General features: G+C 40.2%; 1 protein-coding gene and 1 long non-coding RNA gene across 5 annotated transcripts in view; one reads left to right on the forward strand and one right to left on the reverse strand.

Annotated features, from left to right (window-relative positions):
- LOC128340563 (uncharacterized) overlaps window positions 1-14,564 on the forward strand; it is a 28,930-nt gene extending 14,366 nt beyond the window's left edge. For 2 of the 3 annotated variants that reach the window (XR_008313797.1, XR_008313796.1), the window contains exons 4-5: window positions 1,582-11,905; window positions 14,165-14,564. This is a non-coding gene — a long non-coding RNA (uncharacterized LOC128340563). Of the gene's footprint in view, window positions 1-1,581; window positions 12,201-14,164 lie in introns of all 3 variants that reach the window. The other variant, XR_008313798.1, reaches the window with a different exon arrangement.
- Window positions 11,338-20,222, reverse strand: OIP5 (Opa interacting protein 5). Of its 2 annotated transcripts, none has more exons than XM_053285825.1 (5): window positions 19,749-20,217; window positions 18,160-18,226; window positions 17,059-17,178; window positions 14,171-14,252; window positions 11,338-11,934 (listed from the first exon to the last, which is right to left on the reverse strand). In XM_053285825.1, exons 1-5 carry the CDS (start codon window positions 20,032-20,034, stop codon window positions 11,776-11,778), a joined length of 714 nt encoding a protein of 237 aa, XP_053141800.1. In that variant the 5' UTR covers window positions 20,035-20,217; the 3' UTR covers window positions 11,338-11,775. The 2 variants fall into 2 exon arrangements, with proteins under 2 accessions (XP_053141800.1, XP_053141801.1); XM_053285826.1 differs by lacking the exon at window positions 11,338-11,934 and adding an exon at window positions 12,193-13,301 and having other exon boundaries at window positions 19,749-20,222.
- Window positions 20,223-20,326: the final 104 nt, after the last annotated feature.

Raw genomic sequence — 20,326 nt, forward strand, 5'->3', positions numbered from 1 at the left:
GAAGTTCCTTTGGTTTAAAGGTAGAAATTGGGAAGATATTTTGGTGTGGGAAATCACTATCCACTCAAACTTGGTCTTGTGAGGTGATTACTCTTAATCTGTGTATTGATGCTGGTAGACCTTTGGTCACTTAGTTATTGCTAGGAGCTTTATGAATGCCACTTCTGTTGTCTGAACTCTACTTCATGTCATTTTGTGATAGTCCTTACTCCATTATCATCTGTAGATTTACTAGCGTTGATCAATTAAGCAAGAGATGCATTGTACATCCAGAATGACACATCAGATGGCTTCCATTCAATTCAAGTAACAATATAAGCCAGTCTCTGCCACTGGCTTATATTGCTACACATAATGTCTAGGTTTTTTTCTGTCAAGTGTTAACACTAATCACACTTTCATAGGTCAATCAATCTTTATTGATACGGTCATAAACCGGCAGACATTACAAGTCAAGCAAAGAGAACAAGTAGGTAAGCATAATAGAATTATACTATACTATAATTCACACCCCTTTCACTACTGAGCCCACTATGCGGAAGGTAGCATTTGTTGCCTGATTTTACTCACAATCAAACAAAACTTTGCAACATTTAGGGATATCTCGTCTTTCTGGTCAGACAGCAAGAAACTAGTATAAAATGAATCAATATTGCCTGGAAATTTAGTTAAAAGCGGAGAAATGTAATAATGAAAATCCTTGTAAAGCTCACAGTACAATAGAACATGGGATTGGTTTCTATGGTGCCTAAGACATAGGAACAGATTCTTTGGGCATATGGGATCTTCCTGAACTTTCCTTCAAGCACAGCGGTAAATCATGCATTAAAATGAGCTAATGTGAACATCCTGCAATGTTTTGAGATTGTGAGTTAAGTTAAATATCTGGCAGGATTAAAGCTAAATGGCTGGCTTGCAAGGAAAACTCCCCTAGGAATCAAAGATTGTTCTAATTCTGCATCCATATTAGAAACACACTGTCTGAGTGCCATTTTGGCTCGGGCATGTCCCATTCTTAATAAAGTTTCCGAGTTGAAGCCATATGAGTTAAACTTTTGGCAAATCATTCTTTTCCAATGTAAGTTAAAGGTGTCTACCAGTGTTAAGGGGGCTAAGCCTATAGGTTGGAAATTTAACCTTAACCAGTAATCAAAGACACTTAACCATACTTTAAAAGATTCTACCTTAAGGATGCCTGCTTCCAAACAGAGAACCGCATTGAGGTATCTGGAAGATATTTCTCAGTCACACTATCATATGCAATAGAATGTGATTTTTTTTTCTTCCGCTAAACTTCTTACACCCTCTAGCAATGATTTTCATTTACCAGCTTTGTATACAATGTGACATAATTTCAGTTTGATATATAGAAGACTGCTAGCAACAGTCAAGATCTCTTGCAGTGGGGTGGGGAGTTCTCCAGTGTTTGACATCATTCTTGAATTTCTGTGTATATTTTTTTTTCCACAAAAGCATTAAAGATCCAAGGTCTCCATAAAGTGTGTGTGTGTATATATTGTGTGTGGTTAGTTGTGGTTTTATTACAATACTCTTTTGTTTTTGTTTGTTTGTTTGTTTCAGATCATCTCCTGTTCAGCCAGCAAAGGCTAGTTCTGAAGTGTTAGCTGTTTGTGAATGCATTTCCAGGAAAGGCAAACACCTTTATCGCCATGGAGGAAAATGAAGAAATATTGCTCTATTCCTTATTTTGGTCCTTAACAGAAAATGTGACACATGAAGCCTATATTGCAACAAAAGCATATTGTCAACCCTTGTAGAGGAACTGACACAAATAGTTGGCATGTCACAGAAATGGTGTCAACTGTTTCAGCTCATTGCTCAGTTGTTTTGCACCCTAGAAAATATTGTGCATGCAAATACAGGTTAAAGCCAGTTCTGACACTTTTGCTCCTCTTTAAAATACCTTAGGAAGTTAATTGCCCATTCCCTGCATAGCTTTTGAAGAACTTATCAAATTGATATGTAATGCAAATCTTCTTATATGAAAGATTGTGGCAAGATAACAAAATGAGGAACAATTCAACCCTGGGAAAACCCTTAGTTAGGGTCTTTCCTTTCCCAAAGGGCCAATTTCTAGATAATTATCTTAATGTCATTGTATAAAGCAGCTGATGCACAGCAAGTAAGAGTCACTTTGTCCACTGCGTCCGAGTATGTTTTCACCTTTTTAAAGCAAAGCAAACCTGCACACACATCTGTAGAATTGCTGGAAAGGAGCGAAGTTATGAGTTGTTGCTTTTCTAGCAAGTTCTTCCCAAGGAGGTGAAGTTTGGAGAATTTAAAAGTGTAAAAAGCAAACCTGGGGCAATGGACTTGCCATGGCCTTCCCAAATTGAGTAGCAAACAGAACAATAGCTTTCTCCACAAGCTTTGACCCAAAGGGCCCAACAGTGATAGTGTAAAGGTATATCTGTAATCATTCTTCTGCTTAGATGAACAAAGACTAGACATGCTCAGGAAGGGCTTCTTCAATAGTTTCTCCAGTGTCACCGCCCACAATTAAGGTGGAAATTGTGATTCTAACATGTTTACACAAGATTCTTTGTCTCTATCGTGTGGTTTTATATGGGATATTTTTCTTTGAGCATGGGATAATAGCTGAACTCTAGCTATGTCTTACTAGGGTAGGTGACTTCCTAGTAAAAAGCTTTTATCTGCTTTCTTATGCTGAACTTTAGAACCCTAAATAGTGCACCTTACTTCAGACTGGTTAAAATGTGAATTTTACAGGATTGCCAACTACTTAAAAGAAAAATCTCAATCTTGGGTTGGAAATGGAGGTAATGTTCCAAGTTAATGTTCCAGTAACAGTCAGTCTTGGCTAACAAAATTCTCAGTGCTACCTAACATCTGGTGATGGGTAGCAAAGGCATTTTTTTTTCTGTGACTGAAAGCAGTAGCTGATGAGATTGGAGAACATATTTCCTCTTGCATGCTTTTTTTAATTGTTTAGCAAGAGGAGCCTATCAAGTGAAACTTATACTGACTCATTGCATAGTATCTTATATAATCTAAATGATGAAAGATGTAAGAAAAATCTTGTGATGTCATATTCAGCTGCTTTCCTTGATTGAAAATTTGGTTCAGGAAAAAAATGAATTGCTGAACAGTGTAAAACCATAAAAGATTTGTAGCTGCAGAATGTAATCAGATACATGAGTATCTGGCCTACGTACAGGAAAAAAATTGTCATTTGCTTTTTTGAAGTATACTGAAATCTCAACAAATTCCTATTGAATTCAGTGGAGTTTTTAGATTATTGTCAGATTTCTAATTGTAATGTAAAGTGTGCTCTACAACTCCGAACACTGAAAAACTAGAAGGATCCAGTATGGTGATGCTGACTGGCCTGCAGACTTCATGTTGTAACTTTACTCCTCAAATACTATTTCTAGCTGTGTGCTGGCAAATTGTCAGAATGGATATGTAAGGGAGAAGGTGGCCCTGTTAGTTGCACAAAACTCCAGCAAAGGAATCTTCCCCGCTCCAGCCCCATACTAACCATGCATTTCATGATGAATGGGACTGAAGTTGAAGTCTCAGAGAATCAACAGGTCTGCTGTGCGTGCCCAAGAAACTCCATTGCAGTACTTGTCTCATAGCATTTTCTTAAGAGTACTGTACTAAGGCAATACTGCCTTAATTTTTTGTTTTACATTTTGACCTGCATCTGTTTATTCATGTTGGCAGGAAACTTTCCCATATGAAAGACTGAACAAATACGGGGCACGTGCAATAGTATAATATATATACATATAAATATATTTTAATACTTGTGGACAAAATGTTACAAGTTGTTTGAGAACAACAAAATCACCAATGTCTTCCATTATGAGATGTGTATAGTTCCATAAGCATTAGTGCTTTGTAGCAAAACTGTAGTGCCATGTTAGGATCAGTGCATGAGCCTAGTAGTACTTTTTTTTACAATTTCAGAGTGACAAATTAACATTGATGTAACTAATAAGAAACTGACAAGATTATGGTCAAGGTCTAAAGATGCAGTGTCCTTTCTAGGCAATAGTAGCAGAAACTGCTTTATAAAATCAGTAACATATTTGAGATTGTGTGGAAGTTTTACTTGTAAGCAGCTAGGTACATTCCAGGTGCATCTGAGAGAGAGCAAGTCAAACCCAAATTGTAGTGACAGTTTTTAAAGCACTTCTTTTGTGAGCAAATATTTTTGCTATAAGGGGAAAATTCACAGTGCAGTCTTACGCATGTTCATTTGGAACTATGTCTCACTGTATTCAGTAGGGCTTACTTCAGCTACGTTTGCATAGGATTGCAACCTTAGACCCCTAAAGTTTTACTGACTACTATAGAGAAAGTAGATGGCTAATCCTCCCACTACATGTTCTAGTACAATATCTCTGCATATACCAGCCATATTTCCTATTCAGAAGGCCCTGCGTGCTTTGAGTCAGCTATCCAGCAGTTGCATACTATACTGTACATTCTCTGTTATGTTAAGGTATTACTCTTAATGGAGAATGAGAATATCTTGCAACATTAACTAAATTTAAAAAAAAATATTACTGCTACTTGCTATTTAGAAAGCAAAAGACTCAAAGTTTCTGCAGGAAAAACTCATGTATGAAATTGCTAATAATTTTAGATATTGGATTTAATACTTGGAATCCAAACACCATTACTTTCACAGCAATTATTTCTGTCCTAAGAATACATCCTGTCTTTCTTTTTCCAGAATGCAACTTCAAATGGGTTCAGATGTGTTTAAGCCATGCATCTGGTTCTTGGAGTCTTGAAAAACAACTGTTTTTAGCTTAAAGAGGATACTGCATCTTTTTTGTGGTCTTGTCTGTAAATGGCCACCTTAGGTGGGAGAAATGTTTCTGGTTTTGAGTTGATTACTGCCTAAAAATTCTGATAATTAACTGCAGAACAAGGGATCCTTGCAGAGATGATTTATGTTTAAAGGTCTCTACCTGTTCTCTCAAAATCGGGAAGGTGAGTTGTTTACAGATGAGCTGTGAGGACCTGTGCTTAGTCAAGGTTCTATTGTGATCAAATGTATCTATACCATTGAATGACATAGTTTTTAGTGGTGGGGAAAATCAATTGATGGAAAAATACCTCTGAAACTGGAATGCAAAATAGCACAGTATGTAGGGGGAAGAATCCCTGATGCAAATAAAGCCATAAGATGACTTAATAAATAGAACTTTAGTAGCAATAACTGTTTGCATGTAATAGGAACTAACTTGCATTTGCAAGAATTGTACAGTAGCATAAATGGTACTAACCAAATAGGTTTGTGGTGCTCTGTGTTGCCTGACAAGATGGCATTTTTCTCTTTAAAAGGTTGGAACCTCTCAGAAGAACTTGGCAAATGAAAGCCCCAGTGATGAGCTTGGTTTAAACTCCTGTATAGCTATTTTGTTTTTCAGAATGGGTGTATCTAGAAGAGGTTGATTGTGAATGAATCCTTATTTTTGTTTGTAGGTATCATGTGATGGATGTACACTTGTTGAGGTGAAAGGGAACTCTTCCAAGGCTATGAACAGGGCTAGGTTCTGCCCATGCGTTATTCAGGAGACTTGGTTGTAGAAGTTTGTTGCCATTATTGAAACTGATTAGATGTGACTATATTTTTGCAGGATTTTGCAAAGTACAGACCATCCAAATATCTCTGCAGACACAGTCTGTCTGTCCTTCACTCAACTTGTAAAACTGTTACATGGTTTCACCTTAATTTTTTTAGTTTTATGGCGGTCCTTTGGGGTTGGGGATGGGGAGAACAAGCTATGGTTATAGTTCATAATGCTTAGCAATCGCAATCTCTCCAACACTCTAGGAAGAGAGAATGCAGTTCATACCTCTTTAAAATGCAGTTTGCACTAACCTCGTATGCACATGCACACTGAAGACTTAGGAAACTGTTAAGGCCAATACGTAATTCTTTGCCTTAAGCAAAATTGAACTGAGGTATGGAGACCAGATCCTGTGAGGCTGGGGATATATACTTGAAGAAAATGGCTTTATCTTTCTCCCTCCTCCCTCCCATATAAGCCATAGTTCACACTTTACTCATGGTTTAGCAGCAGTTTAACATAGTCCTCTGTTAGGTTAGAAGCTCCTGTCTTAAAAGTAGAATGCACAGAGTTTGTATGAAGTTCTACTCCTTCACATTTATAATGGACTATGGGAGTCAGTAATAACATCTCTGTTTAGAAATTGAATTTGAATTAAATGAGAACTTTTGAACATAGGAAGTAAGAGTCAGCAAAACCTGTATAACTACTTTACTCACATTTAAGAACCATACAGAATGCTTTTACTGTTAATCTTGCATACAAAACCATTCCCAGGGCTAGGTTAGCCAAGGAAATCATTTACGCTTAGTTATCCATCCAGTTCTTCTGAATGCATCTCTTTTTGGAAGAAACTTAAAGGCATATCATGGCAGTGCTGATGGAACTAGCATTTCTCTGACTCTTCAGAGTAACTGTTTGCAAATACTTCTTACTGTTTGCAAAACTGGTGCTAGACTGACATCACAATGCTGCTGCCCAGTTGGTAGGCAATAGAAATTTAGTCTGGTATCCAGATTGCAAGTTTGTGGGCCTTGTTAATTTCAGGGTTTGCTGCCTTGGCTACTGGTGCTATTTGGAAGGGTCTCATTAGGATGCTGTTAATTCTCTGAAGTTGCTTGCCAGTCTAGCACTGCTGCCTCATGAAGAGCCTTGCAGCCTTTGTAGGAGTGAGGAGCTGTTACCTTTCGGGGGTTCAAATACTTCAGCTGCAGGTTTAGCATTGTCCTCTATTTCCATAAACAGATAATGGGAGAAAATATCCTGTTCTAAAGTGACTCTTCAGGGTACTTATGGTCATCTTACGTTGTAATGATGCTCCTGACAACCCTTATCCTTTGAATAAAATCACAGTCTCCAGTCAAAGCACACTAGGGCAATTGATGAAAGGCTCTCTGGAGTTTATTTTGTATTTATTTTGACTCTTCCATTGGCTCTGCCCATAATGTCACTGGGCTCTCTGGTGAAATTCTCCTTGACCAACCTTTTCCTCTTAGCTGCAGTTGGTACTAGCTTTGTCAGGACTAACCACATGATGTAAAGTTGTGAGCAGCAAGCATTCGAGTTATCCAAAGCTCTTCATCGGGTAAAGTTCATGCATAAAAGAAATGTGTGGTGATGGGAGGAGTTGGGCATGGTGACTGGTGAAGTCCCAAGGGTCTGCAATTTGAAAGCGCCTTAAAATGGAGCGTAGGAGATACACCTATTAAATTAGTTAGTCTCACTAGGTGCTAGATGTTGCTGCTTTCTGGACACATGGGGACAAAAACAATATTGACACCCCCCCCCTCCGCCATTTTAAGAAAACATACAGTCCAACATAACTAGCAGTTATAGCAAATTAGCCCTTTTAAAGTAGAGAGCAGAAGCAAAATAGAAAAATGGTAGCCTCTTATATTGGCAAAATATGCTGAACTACTAATCTACATTTTCTAAAAACCAACTGACCAAAATTGTTTGTGTACCCCATGTGCATTCAGAAACCTGTATCTAACAGTTATTGAGGCTTATTGGCTTTAGTCTGTGTAACTCCTGCACTCCATGTTAAGACTGTTACAAACTGCAAGATTTCTGGACTTTATTTATGTGATTTCTATACTGCCCTTCCCAAAATGGCTCAGGGCGATTTACACAGAGAAATAATAAATAAGATAGATCCCTGTCCTTAAAGGGCTCACAATCTAAAAAGAAACATAAGACAGACACCAGCAACAGTCACGGGAGGTACTGTGCTGGGGTTGGATAGGGCCAGTTACTCTTCTCCTGCTAAATAGAGAATTGCCACGTTAAAAGGTGCCCCTTTGCCAAGTTAGCAGGGGCTTTGCCACCATGACGAGCTTCTCCATTCCACACCCACTTTCCCCCATTTATCATACAGCCTAATGAAGAGAGCTAAAAAAAAACTTGCTGATCACAACATTGCTGTTTTAGTTGGTGCTAATAATGGTATTGCCTCACTACAGCTTTTAAATTTTTTCCAGTGATGCAGCTACCTACAGGTTTTTTTGTTCTATTCAGGCTTCCTTTTATTCTCTCTCTCTCTCTCTCTTTTTTTTTTACTCTGATCTTACCGTTAAGAGGAGGAATCCAAGCACAATATTGACAAAATACAGGGGTGCCAGTAAATGTCTTTCACAAACAGGCTACTGGTATATAGGTAGCAAGTTTGCAAGTGATAGTTATGGGAACTTACAAGCAGGATGTGGGAGGCCCAGGTTGAACTATTAACATCCGTATGTGTGGTAGGAGAGAAAAGAGGGGTCTATGCCTGACCTTTTCTGAAATTCAGGGAATGCGGGCAGAAATGTGGAGTGTTTTGTCCTACCCAAGTAGGAGTAAAAGGTCTCTGTTTACCAGAGTGGGAAAATGAGTATTTTACATGGAGAACTCCTTTGGAATCCGGAAAGCAAAGGACTGGATAGTGACAGAATATCATGTGATCTTGGTCGGGCTGAGTTTCCAGCATGAAAGGTCCTACAAATAAAGAGTTGAAGGTGTGCATTAATAAGTGTTGAAGGAGGAATTGACTCCATTCTGTCTTGGTTGGGGACAAGGGCAGATAGTATGGAAGCTTTGATTTGGAGCACCTGCTGGTTGATTTTGGGTGGAATTCTCAAACTTTCATAATCACAGCACAATCAGCGTTAGCATTTCTTGAGTTCTGGATGTGCTTCTCCATGCAAAATGAATGTTCACTGAACATGTTGGAAGGCAGTTGGGCTTGTGAATTGTGAAGCCCTCAGAATGAAAAACTTGCATGGAAGAATGGACAAGTGGTGCGAGCACACAGGCTCACAAACCGAGTCTTTTATAGATCTAGTATTCTAATTATGCATGATTAAGATGTCTAGTGTTATAGTTATTACCAGTAAATTGATATATGCATTTATACATAATGAAGCAATAGGAAATAATATACCAATAGCTTGAATTACTGCTTTTATTCTCAGATCTTGTTTTTAAACATGCCCCCTTTAGAGAAGGGGGCAGCGTGTACAAATAAGGGAAGAAGCATGACACCAAAACTGTGTATTGGAAAGAATCAGCAGAACGAGTCCTTTTGGCCTCTTACCAGGTTCACGTTAGTTCCCTGATCCAGGGTATAAACTGAACATGGCTGGTGGCAAGATAGGTTTCTTGGCTGCTGTAACTGTACAAATAAAAAAAGGTGCAGAGTTTCAGAGTGTGGGGAAGGCAATAGTGTAACCCAAAAGGTGCAACAGGAAAATGGACCAAGTCCTAGAAAATGTTTAGGTAGCAGAGATAAGTAACCTTAGTTGGGCCTATTGCAACAAAGAAAATAAAAACCCAATAAGCAGGCCATACTCTTCAGGTATTGGATAGTTTAAAAAGCAGACTTTTTTTTTAAAAAAAAGGCAGCTATATTAAGATGAACTGGTTTCAAACCAGCAATAATGGTACCTTGCAAGAATTAATCTGAAAATTGGAAACATGTCTAACTTCCTATGAGAGTGCGTGTGTGCACACACATACCCACACCACCTTGCTAAATAGGGAAGGCGTATTTGATCTGCCAGAGAATAAATGGCAATATATTTTGTTTCCCTAGTTCTGCTTTAGTTACAGTGAAAACCAGTTACCTAAGTTTTGGTAATCGTGTATGAGTAGTAAATATGCATTCTACAAGTAAGTAGTGGATGAACAGGTGCTAGAAACATTAGAAAATTGGAGCTTTTGTAGTAAGGCCTAGATTGAAGGTGCTGCTTAAGAGTCCCTGAACTCAATTCCTTTGCTAGATCATGGCTATACTAGCTTCTGAAGGGTGGCTTAGCTAATATGAGCACTTCATATCAGTTCCCCCTCTTTCCTAGATATGGAAGTAGTATTTCTATTAGGCCTGTCAATTCTTAGTTCTGGAAGGTCTGTTCTCAGGCACACACTTTCAAGTTTGCTGTGGAGGCCATATTTAATTTTTGTTCTGCCATTGTTGGTAAATAATAGCTGCCAAATAGATATGTATGTACAGAGTCATGGAAGAAGGCGTGTAGTACTGGCATAAGCTTGACTGCCCCTCTAATTCCATATCAGCAAGCAAAATGATCCATTCTGTCACACAATTCCTCCCCACTCCTCTTGTAGACTGTAAAAATTTACAGGTAATACAACCAAAGGGTGGAAGGTGGGTCTGTGCAACTTAATTTCCGTTTCATAACAAAGATTAGATTATTCTGGGGTGTCTATGGAATCATGTGTCTTGAAAAGAATAAAGAGTACCAACTGAAGCCTAGCCCACCTTCTACAAGAAATTAAGTTTCTGACTTAAATATTTTGATTCAACTGAACAAGAAGAAGAGAAGGTATAAGAAACACTGCAAACCATTTACTCCAGTCTAGGTTATGTAATCATATTGAAAATCTGTCCATGTATATAAGTGAAGTTTTCCAAAAGGCAGCTTGCTTTTATATCTATGCATCTTTGGGGGAGGGAGGGAGGAGGTGTTTAAATTTTGACACTCTAAACAATAACTGTTCAAAAATTAACTTGGAAACTCTGCACCTGTATACAAAATTTTTTAGCAATAAAGCAGCATGGGCTGAGAATGCACTAAAATGTAACTGTGTTATTTCTTCTAGCAAAGGTAAACAGGATAATTTAAAGATGTAGAAATGTAGCTTACAGATGTACCAATTAACAAGTACTCAAAAGCACTAAGCAAACTCAAAGCTTAGTTGCATTCTTGGTTTTTTCATGCTACCTTACTTTTTTCTTTAAGTATACAAGAGAACCATATGGTATACGGTTGCATGTTAGGACATGGATATAGGGGTGATTCTGTCTAAGGCATGTCAAAACAACATGCTACTGGAAATACATTCCCATTAGGTATAGTACTACCTGCAGATTGCAGAGCAGCTTTCACTGTAAAAGCCAATTTCTTAGCAACCAGACTACAAAAAACATCATTGGCTAAAAGCCTCATATTTCCAAGTCGGAGGTTTAATTAAGACTGAAGCTTTGCAGTCTGATCCTGTGCACAGTTTGACAGAACTAAGTCTCACTAAAATCTGTTGGGGCTTCTAAATAAGGGTATACAATCAGCTAAGAGCTGTTTAGTTTTGTATCAACGAGTCCAAGTTGCAAAGGGTGGCAGCACACTGTGCACCTTCTCCAAGGTAAAGATCAAATTTTCCATTTAAGCCCTCCAGCAAGCAGATGTATGCAAGAACATCATACATCTTTCTTGAAACTTCTAACCTTATGTTCTAGAAGCACCTAAAATCTTTTGAGGCTAACTTATACTGCTGTTTCAGCCAATGTTTTATTTTAGTCCAACTTCCCAAGCTTTTTAATTGGTAATACAACTCAATTTTACACTGTTACTACAGAGCTGTCTTAAGCACCATTAAAAAACTCAGTCAAATGTTACATTATGTCCCCCACTGCCAAAAAAAAACCCCAAACCAAGTCTGTACAACACTTTACATTTCCTTCAGACAAGACAACAAGTTGCACACAAGTACAGGACTATGACAATGCTTAACATATCTACATGTCCAAGTCTGCTATTCAAATGATGAATGTATTTTCTTGAGGCTTCTATGAAGGAAACTGTCTTATGTGGTCCATGTGCCATTTCATGTCACACTTCAGGTGCAACCAAAGCAGCAGTTGCAGACAAAGCTGAACAATCGCATTCTTCACAGCAATCAAGATACGCAATGACAGAAGTCATACTGTTTAATTTTTCAGCTTCCTCATTGTATACCCAGATGTTAGGCCATGGGGTTTTGCTTTGTAACCCTGCTTCTCAGCCACAATCCTCTGCTGATGCAGTTCTTCTAGCTTCTTCATCATCAGCTCTATACGGGTGTGCATTAGTACTAAATTCTCTTTTAGCTTAAAAAAAACAAGAAGTTTAAATCTACCTAATTTAGGTAAAATGGACACACAACACCAAGCATTAGTTATCAAGTAATCTGCCCTATTGGGCAAAACTTCCAGTTCAGCAACTTGTAACTATAGGCATTTGAGAGGCATCTTTATCAACGTGCACAGCTGACAGTTTTTACTGGCCAAAGCAAATAATAAACAAGAATACAGAAACCAGCTTATTACTGACTTAAGAAGAGACTCCATGCTCCTATTCCTTTTTAACTCTTCAGGTGAGTGTTAACTGGACAGTAATCACACAGTCAAAACTAGTTTGTTACGTGAGCATCGCCATGGTTCTTAGAGTAAGGAGAGCCTAACAAGGATTGGGGAAATAATTAAAACAGATGAGCCATCCTTCATAACATCTCCTAGTAACTGACTAGCTCAAAGCCAGAAAGCTACCACTCCCATTCAGCAAGAATAGCTCTAAGAACCCTTCTTCGTTGAGCTGATTGACAGCGTTGATGGTACAGGGTTTTTGGTTTTCCCATAGACATCACAGTGAGCCAATATGCACACACACCTGCTGTTTTAACCTGTCTGCAAGGGATGAAAGCCAGTACTGAGCTGTCTTTCAAATCTTAAACCATGTTTGGGAAGTTTTGCATGATTTAGAGCAGTGGTTCCCAACCTGGGGGCCTCCAGATGTTGCTGAACTACAACTCCCATCAGCCCTAGCCACAATAAATTATAGTTGGGAGTTGTAATTGGGAGATGACGGGAGTTGTAGTTCAGCAACATCTGGAGGCTCCTAGATTGGGAGCCACTGATTTACGTGAATGCAGCAGCAGGACCTGTTCTGATATGCCCCAAGCAGAATGGGAGCCACAAAATCATGTGAGAAGTCTTAAACAGATGCCAGTAACCCCTGCCAGTTTGATGCTGACCTACCCCTGTCAGGGTCAAACCGGAAGTGCTTGACACGTGTGCACACGCATCGGGCACTTCTGATTTGATGCTGCCCAGATGGTGCCCTGAGGCAGTGATTTTGGCGGGGAAAATGGGAGGGGGGGGAAGAGCACACTCCCGGTCCCTTAAAAGGTAACCCCACTCCCAACTGCTGAACACTGGACCTCCGAACCAGTCCGGCAGTCCAGAAAAGGATTGCCAAACTGATTTGGGCACATCCCCACCCACCCAATTTCCCCCCCTTTACTCACCTGCTTTGGCAGCATAGTGGCAGCTTCAGTAGTTTAATTCACTGCAAATGTTCCTGGTAACCAGCTTCTACTAGTTGCCATGGTTTTTGCTCTAGAACACACCAGCTGTTTTCTGGAATTATGCTACTATTCCCACATAGCTCATCTTGTGCTTAAAGAATCAGTGGTAATCTATGAAATGGGTCCAAAAGCCAATTTTACGTAGAAATTTCCTTTCTCTCACACACACATTTGAAGTGCTATCTTTGATCTGTGAAGACTTAAAATACTTTGTGCTCTATATAAAAATAAATAAGGTTCTGCCACCTTTCCTACATCCCATCAAAATCTCAGAGACTGGTCAGGAGCCTCTCAAAACTATTCCATTTGTAGATCAAGGGCTAGATCAAGGTGGCGCAGCAAAAACCAGTTACGAGCTGTCCTTTCAAAGCCCTACACACCTTGCCGTTCTCAGTTGCAGAGGCTACATATGTGGCAGAACACTTAACGCATTTTGTATTGTACATGTTTCTGTACTGTTTTAGTTTACTAGGTGACATCCCACACAGAGTAGCATGGGTGTTTCTGAACAACATCTGTGGTGTTTAAAATTCTATCACATTTCCGCAACACAGTTGCCAGTAGAAATAATGGCTATAGCAACTGTGCAATGTTAAGTATGGATGTTGTTTTAGACAGCAGTATAAGAGGTTCAGAATTCCCCGTGCTACTCTGCATGGAATGTCTGTCACTGTCATCTATCCAAATGCAATGTGGCCAATGAAGATATACTTTTTAAGCAAGGAGGCACCTTTTAAAAGTGGCGATTCTCTTTATTTAGCAGGAGGAGAGCAACTGGCCCTATCCATCACCAGCACAGGAGCCCTCCAGTGGCTGTTGCTGATGTTTATTTTATGTCTTTTTTAGATTGTGAGCCCTTCGTGGACAAGGAGCCATTTTATTTATTTATGTCTATGTAAACTGCTTTAGGAACTTTTGTTGAAAAGAGGTATATAAATATGTTGTATTCATAATATACACATTTTTATTTTCAGGTTTACCTTTTGTACATGATCCTTCAGACTCACAGGAGGAAAAGCCATCTTTGAAGCGTCAACTGTGGTTTTCGTTTTTAACAAGTAACTGGAAAAAGTCAACAGATAATATAATTATGTATTCACTAAGCATCAGAATTGTCCAGGTACTGTACATAGATTTTTTTAAAGAAGACAGACCCTGCCCACAGATGAGAACAGGAAAAGACCTTTAGAATATGAGCTTATCAGTTCACATAAGAATGTATGAATAGATGAGGATGTAAACGTGTTTTAAAAATCAGACAATTCATTCGTTTATATTGTAGTATTTTAGAATACTGTGTAAATTTTTCTCAACCATTTTCTGTCTCCAACAAGGGGAATCTCCAAGAATTAAAATATTATTATTAATAAACAATCAGGTAGTAATAATTCACTCAAACCCCAGTTATGTCACAAATAATATCCTGAGATAAACAGATTACTGTGAGATTCAGTTTTTATAAAACCATACACAAGTGGAAGGAATCTCTCACAAGCTACTTACCCCTACCCTCTCCTCCCCACAACACCCTTATGCCCCTCAAATGTTCTCTACTGAAAAACCATGAAATGTGCTTCCACCCAATTTCAACAGATTCCACCATACACTTGCAGCCCCCCTCCCCTGCATTCCACCCCCTTCTGAAGGTCCCCTGGTCCTCAGTAGAAGCTTTGGGGGGGGGGGTGCAGGGGGCATGGAAGTTCCCTTGGATGAGCTTTCCACTCATCCTGACTTGGATTCAATTCATTGTATTTTTGAAGTTCTTTCTAATCACTAAATATTTACCTGTTTTCCTTTTTGAGAAAGAGAAAAAGAAGCCCTTACATATTCTTCCCCCAGGCAAGCTAACGACTCATGGGCATGAATCACTTGTGTCATAACCAGTTTTACGCCAGTTCCCTTACACATATTCATACTCAGGGTGCCATCATTCAAGAGCACAACATGTAGATCACTTTCATGGGGGTGGGGGGCACACTTTCTTTTAGATGATGTCAGGTGATATGAAAGGGGAAGCGGGGTTGCCCTGGTTCATCAGGAGACCATCCCCCTCACCAGATGCACTGTCTGCCATTCTGACCAGTTCAAGTGCCTGCATGCAGCATTGGGATCATGAGACAAGGTTGGGATTCTGTTAGTATACTACCTACTACGCTGTCTAACAATCTCCCGGGTTGAGGTACTCTCAGATGTGGCACTGAGGACCCCAAAGCTCTTACTCTTGGGGGACTTTAACACCCACAATGAGGCCGCGACGCTGAAGACATGAAGTTCGGAACTTCATGTCCTCCATGATGACCATGGGTCTGTCTCAATTGATTTCTGGTCCCATACAGGTGGCAGGCCATATGCTGGGCTTGGTTTTGGGGTCGGCAGTGGTGCTCCATGGTTAGTCCAGGAGGCTTTAATACTGTTGTATTGATTTAGTGATGAACACTATTTGGTGAAGACTGGCCTGAGGGTGGACCCAATAAACTTCTGCAGGGGTGGGGAACCAGTTAGGATATTTTGCCTCCGGAGGCTTATGGATCCTAATTGATTCCTGACAGCACGGGGGAGGGGAGGATTTCCCTGCTGAGAAAGTGGACAATCCTGTTGACACCCTGGTCTCCCTCTAGTATGACACACGGTCATGCTTAAGCATCCTCTCCCAACCCACCAAGTCCAAGCAATTCCCTGATACACAGGCAAGTTGCGGGCAATGAAACAATCTGGTAGATGACTTAAACGTCATTGGCAGAAAACTCAGAATGAATATGACTGAACACAGGCTAGAGAATATGTTTTGGCCTATTCTGTGGCAATGATGGCAACAAAGAAATCCTACTTTTCCACCATCATTGTGTCCACTCAATGTCATTCAGTGGAGCTGTTTCGAGTGGTTTGGGACGTCGTAAATGAGGGCTACAAAGATCACCAAGCTGAATTCTCAGTAGTCCGCTACAATCAATTTGTGTTACATTTCATGGATAAAAATGCTCGTATCCCTTGGTGACACAGTGGACTTCAGAGGGAAGAGAACATTGGTGAAAATCACTCTTTCCCCTATTCAAACGACAGTGCAGCAGTAGTCTGAAACTTGCACTGCTGCATGTGCGCAATGCTAGTCCAGATGTCCAGCATGGTTTCATAAAAATAAATTAGTAACAATGAATGGATGCCAATACAATATTGGATAAGTTCAGCAACTACAAAGTTGTATTTCAGTTGATTACATCTAGGGAAGTGTATGATAGGGTACATATGTTTTGAATGAGTATTCCAATAAAAGCATATTCTCCTAACCCTGACTTTGTTTCAGTATGGACAATTAAAGAACATGAAAAGTAATTATTGATTTCCCTGCCATCAAATATTTCAGTTTAACTTGTCTACTTTAAAAGCTTATAAGATACAGTGTGGGAAATTAATATGGTGGAAGTGTATTTTTACTATATAACTAGGTCAGCTGGCATGCCAAATTAGAGAATAATCTATTTAGGATAGCAGGAAAATTTGTAAGCAGGGGGAGGGAATTAATGCAAATGAAGGGGAAATTTGCATAGGAAATGTTCCAATTTATAATTTTCTGGAAAACCCTCATCTAAGGGTAATCAATTGACTAATATAAGGCACCCATAATACATCATATACTGGAATGACACATTTCATTTTTTAAAAGTGTCTGGAATCCACATTGCTGCATGTGTGCAATGCTAGTCAGGATGTCAGAAGATGACATTTTAGAAAAGGAAGATCCCTACCCCACACCCAAAAATAAAGTATGGGAACTTTTCCTACCCCACATCTCTTGTTACTCTTCATTCTGCTGGGTCTCCTCAAGAGTTAAACGTCTGAGTTATTCAATATGCATCAGGATGATACTAACCAAATGATGCTGTCCTTAAAAAGACAGAAGAAGCCTCGCAGGTGAGTCAGTGAAGTTGAACAATAGAGTCGGAAGCCTATGCCCTTCTCACATGACCGGCAGTACAATGTGTTATAGGTGCTGGAAGAAAACGGAGTGTAAAGTTAGTTCCAAATTCTGCCCTGTAATCTGCTGATTTTAAACTACGTATTTCAAACAGCATGAAGAGTAGTGGTACACTCTGGAGGATACCCACTATCTACAGATTCAAAAATGCCACTAGCTTAGCTTCCTTACCACAGGATATGCATCCTTAAATGAAGCTAAGCGGTTCTACATTAATCCAAAACTTGTTTAAAAAAACATTGAGTGGATACATTTTTGTGGATAGAAGCTAACAAGTACCATTAGGACTGGCTAAGTAGGAGGCTTCAAATATTCAAGAATGTTTCACTTCAATTATATTTTAACTGGTAAATTCACCCTTCGCCTAGCAGAGTCATTGCTATACCTAAAGGAATCAATCATTATGATAGTCAACTGAAATTCTATTAGACTGCTGCCCTTTTGTGAATCCTACTAAGATCAATAACATGTATGTCACAAATACTGCTCATTTTTTAAGAACTAAGGATGTCATCTTACAGCAAAGTCCTACTCATGTTTATTCAGAATTAAGTTCCACAATGTTCAATCGAGTTTACGCCTTAGTAAGTGTGTTCAAAATTGTAGCTTAAGTATCTTAAGGTACTACAAAGTCAGAACACAGATTCTTTCTCCATTTTTAGATTTATAAAAAACCCCAACACACCCTGTTTTTCTTAGAAGAAAAAAATGATTTGAGAAGGAAACAAGACCTATATTCTTTCAGCAAGGCATTTTATTTGCAAAAAGAAGATCCACCAATAAATGCCATATCTATGTATTCTATAAGCAGTCCTCTACAAGTCCTGTGCAGGATTTCAAAATGCAAAAAAACTTACACAGTAAGAGTTCCAAACACAGAGTAGATATTCTGATTCTCCTTGATGGTTACTTAAGTTAGAAGGGAAGCATTAGCAGTAATACATCTTTTAAAAAACAATGTTTTTGTTTTTAAAAATTTGCAAAAGGTACTCCTACCATCCAGTGAGATCTCCTTCAACACAGAACATCAAAGAATCTTCTACAACAACATTATTTGTGACTTCTGGAGAGAAAAAGCAAGCAAACAAGGAGACACTGAAAATTACTCTAATATATCATGAACATATGAGGCTGCCTTGTACAGAATCAGACCAATGATCCACCTACATCAGTATGTATTCCCAATGAGTGACTATGGCTTTCCAAGGTTTTAAACAGGACTTTCCCAGTTCCACCTGGAGATGTCAAAGATAGAAGCTGGGACCTTTTGCATGCAAAGCAAGTGCTCTACCATTGAGTCACACACGTTCTAAATATCCATCAGTATATTATATGAATAAGACAAACGAATAATTTTTCACTGTATTGCACCTTGTTTTGTACACAAAAAGGCAAAGCCTCTTAACAGATTTCATTTTTTAAAAAAAGACCTGCATCCTAGTAACTTAACATCTACTGTTTTCATTCTGTTAAAAACCTTTCTCATTGCAGCACCACTACTTATGGAAAGGAGTGGGGAGATGCAGGATCTTCTGCAAGCGGATCTCACTTGCAAAGGGTCTGCGCAGGTTTCCAGGGGATTTCCTCTCCTCCAGCCACCTAATGGCGCAGCGGGGAAATGACTTGACTAGCAAGCCAGAGGTTGCTGGGTCGAATCCCCGCCGGTATGTTTCCCAGAAACACCTATATCGGGCAGCAACAGCGATATAGGAAGATGCTGAAAGGCATCATCTCATATTCCGCGGGAGATGACAATGGTAAATCCCTCCTGTATTCTTCCAAACACAACCACAGGGCTCTGTGGTCGCCAGGAGTCGACATCGACTCGACGGCACACTAAAACAGGTTGCTTACCTGTAACAGGTGATCTGGTAGTGATCCGTTGAGTCGATGTCGACTCCACAGCGAGGTCTGAACGCTGTGGCGGTCAAACAGAAACTAACGGAAGACGCCCAACCGCTCTATATAGATAGCAGGCAGCAGCACGTGCAAGTGGGCGGTTGGGCGTCGCGAGGAGCTACCTAGTCGGCCCGAGAGGTGCCTGCGCAGGCGCAGAACCCATTTACTTATGGGCTCAACGGATCACGATCCAGATCCTTACTATTCGGGTTTCAGTCCCAGGGCGGCTTTTCCGGGTGATGCTGAAATGGAGAAGCGGGTGACAAAGATCTTTGTGCGAACACAATTCTGGATCCAACCAATACGCGCCAGTCAGCGTTTGAATCTTCTAAAAAAAAAAAAAAACCTTACCATTTTCAGCTGGTAAGTTCATGGTACTAAACAATTTCTGGAAACCCACTGTGGGAGCGCCTCTTCAGACTATCCCTATGCAAGCATAAAGTAAACTTGTGCCGTCGACTCTTGGCGACAACAGACCCCTGTAGACAAGCGATGTAAAAACAGCCCGTCTGACGACCCTACGAATATCTATTTTACTGGGTGCTTTGAAGTGTTCTACCGTGCCAAAGCGTTCTGTGTAATTCGGGAGCTCGCACGTGCAGTTATAGCACTGACTGCCCTATTGAAAAGCGCCGCCTCTTTTTGTTCTGCGGGGATCAGTACCGCTCTCCAGAAAAACAACTCACTGAAACAAACCAGAAGGCGGAGCTTCTCCTCCTGGGCGCAGAGATGGAGCGAGTCTCCCAACACTGCACGGCACTTCCAGCACTGGAAGACCACACAGTTTTCCAGCCGGAAGCCCCGCAGCCCCGGGACTTGGTCTCCTTGCTTCGCCAACACTTTTGCGTCCTGCTCCTTCTGGCGGCAGTTCCCAGTTTCTGGTCGCTCCACCGTGATTGCACCACCCACTTGAGGCTCCTGGAAAAGCCGCTGTAGCTGCCGCCGCACAGCCATCTTGCTTACCGCCAGCATTCAAACGTAACTCCTCCCGTTTCCTGTAAAGCTAATTAGAGTACGCTCTGTAACTGGCGCGGTCAGACGGGAGGCGGGTTGTCCTTGTTGATTGGACGGGTCTCCCGCCTGTCTTTCTACTCCACCTAATCATATTACAGAATTCCCGTTCAAGGGGGCGGTACTGATGTCGTCAAAGTTGAAGAGCGAAGAAACCCAGTGCCTTTTGAAAATAAACCAACGTTTCCGATCAGGGATCTTATTGGTTGTCGATCCTTCAGGCCGCGTGCTCTTCATGAGGGGCTCGGCCAAT

Source organism: Hemicordylus capensis, chromosome 1 (assembly GCF_027244095.1).
Source record: "Hemicordylus capensis ecotype Gifberg chromosome 1, rHemCap1.1.pri, whole genome shotgun sequence".
In the NCBI taxonomy this organism is placed as follows: Eukaryota; Metazoa; Chordata; class Lepidosauria; order Squamata; family Cordylidae; genus Hemicordylus; species Hemicordylus capensis.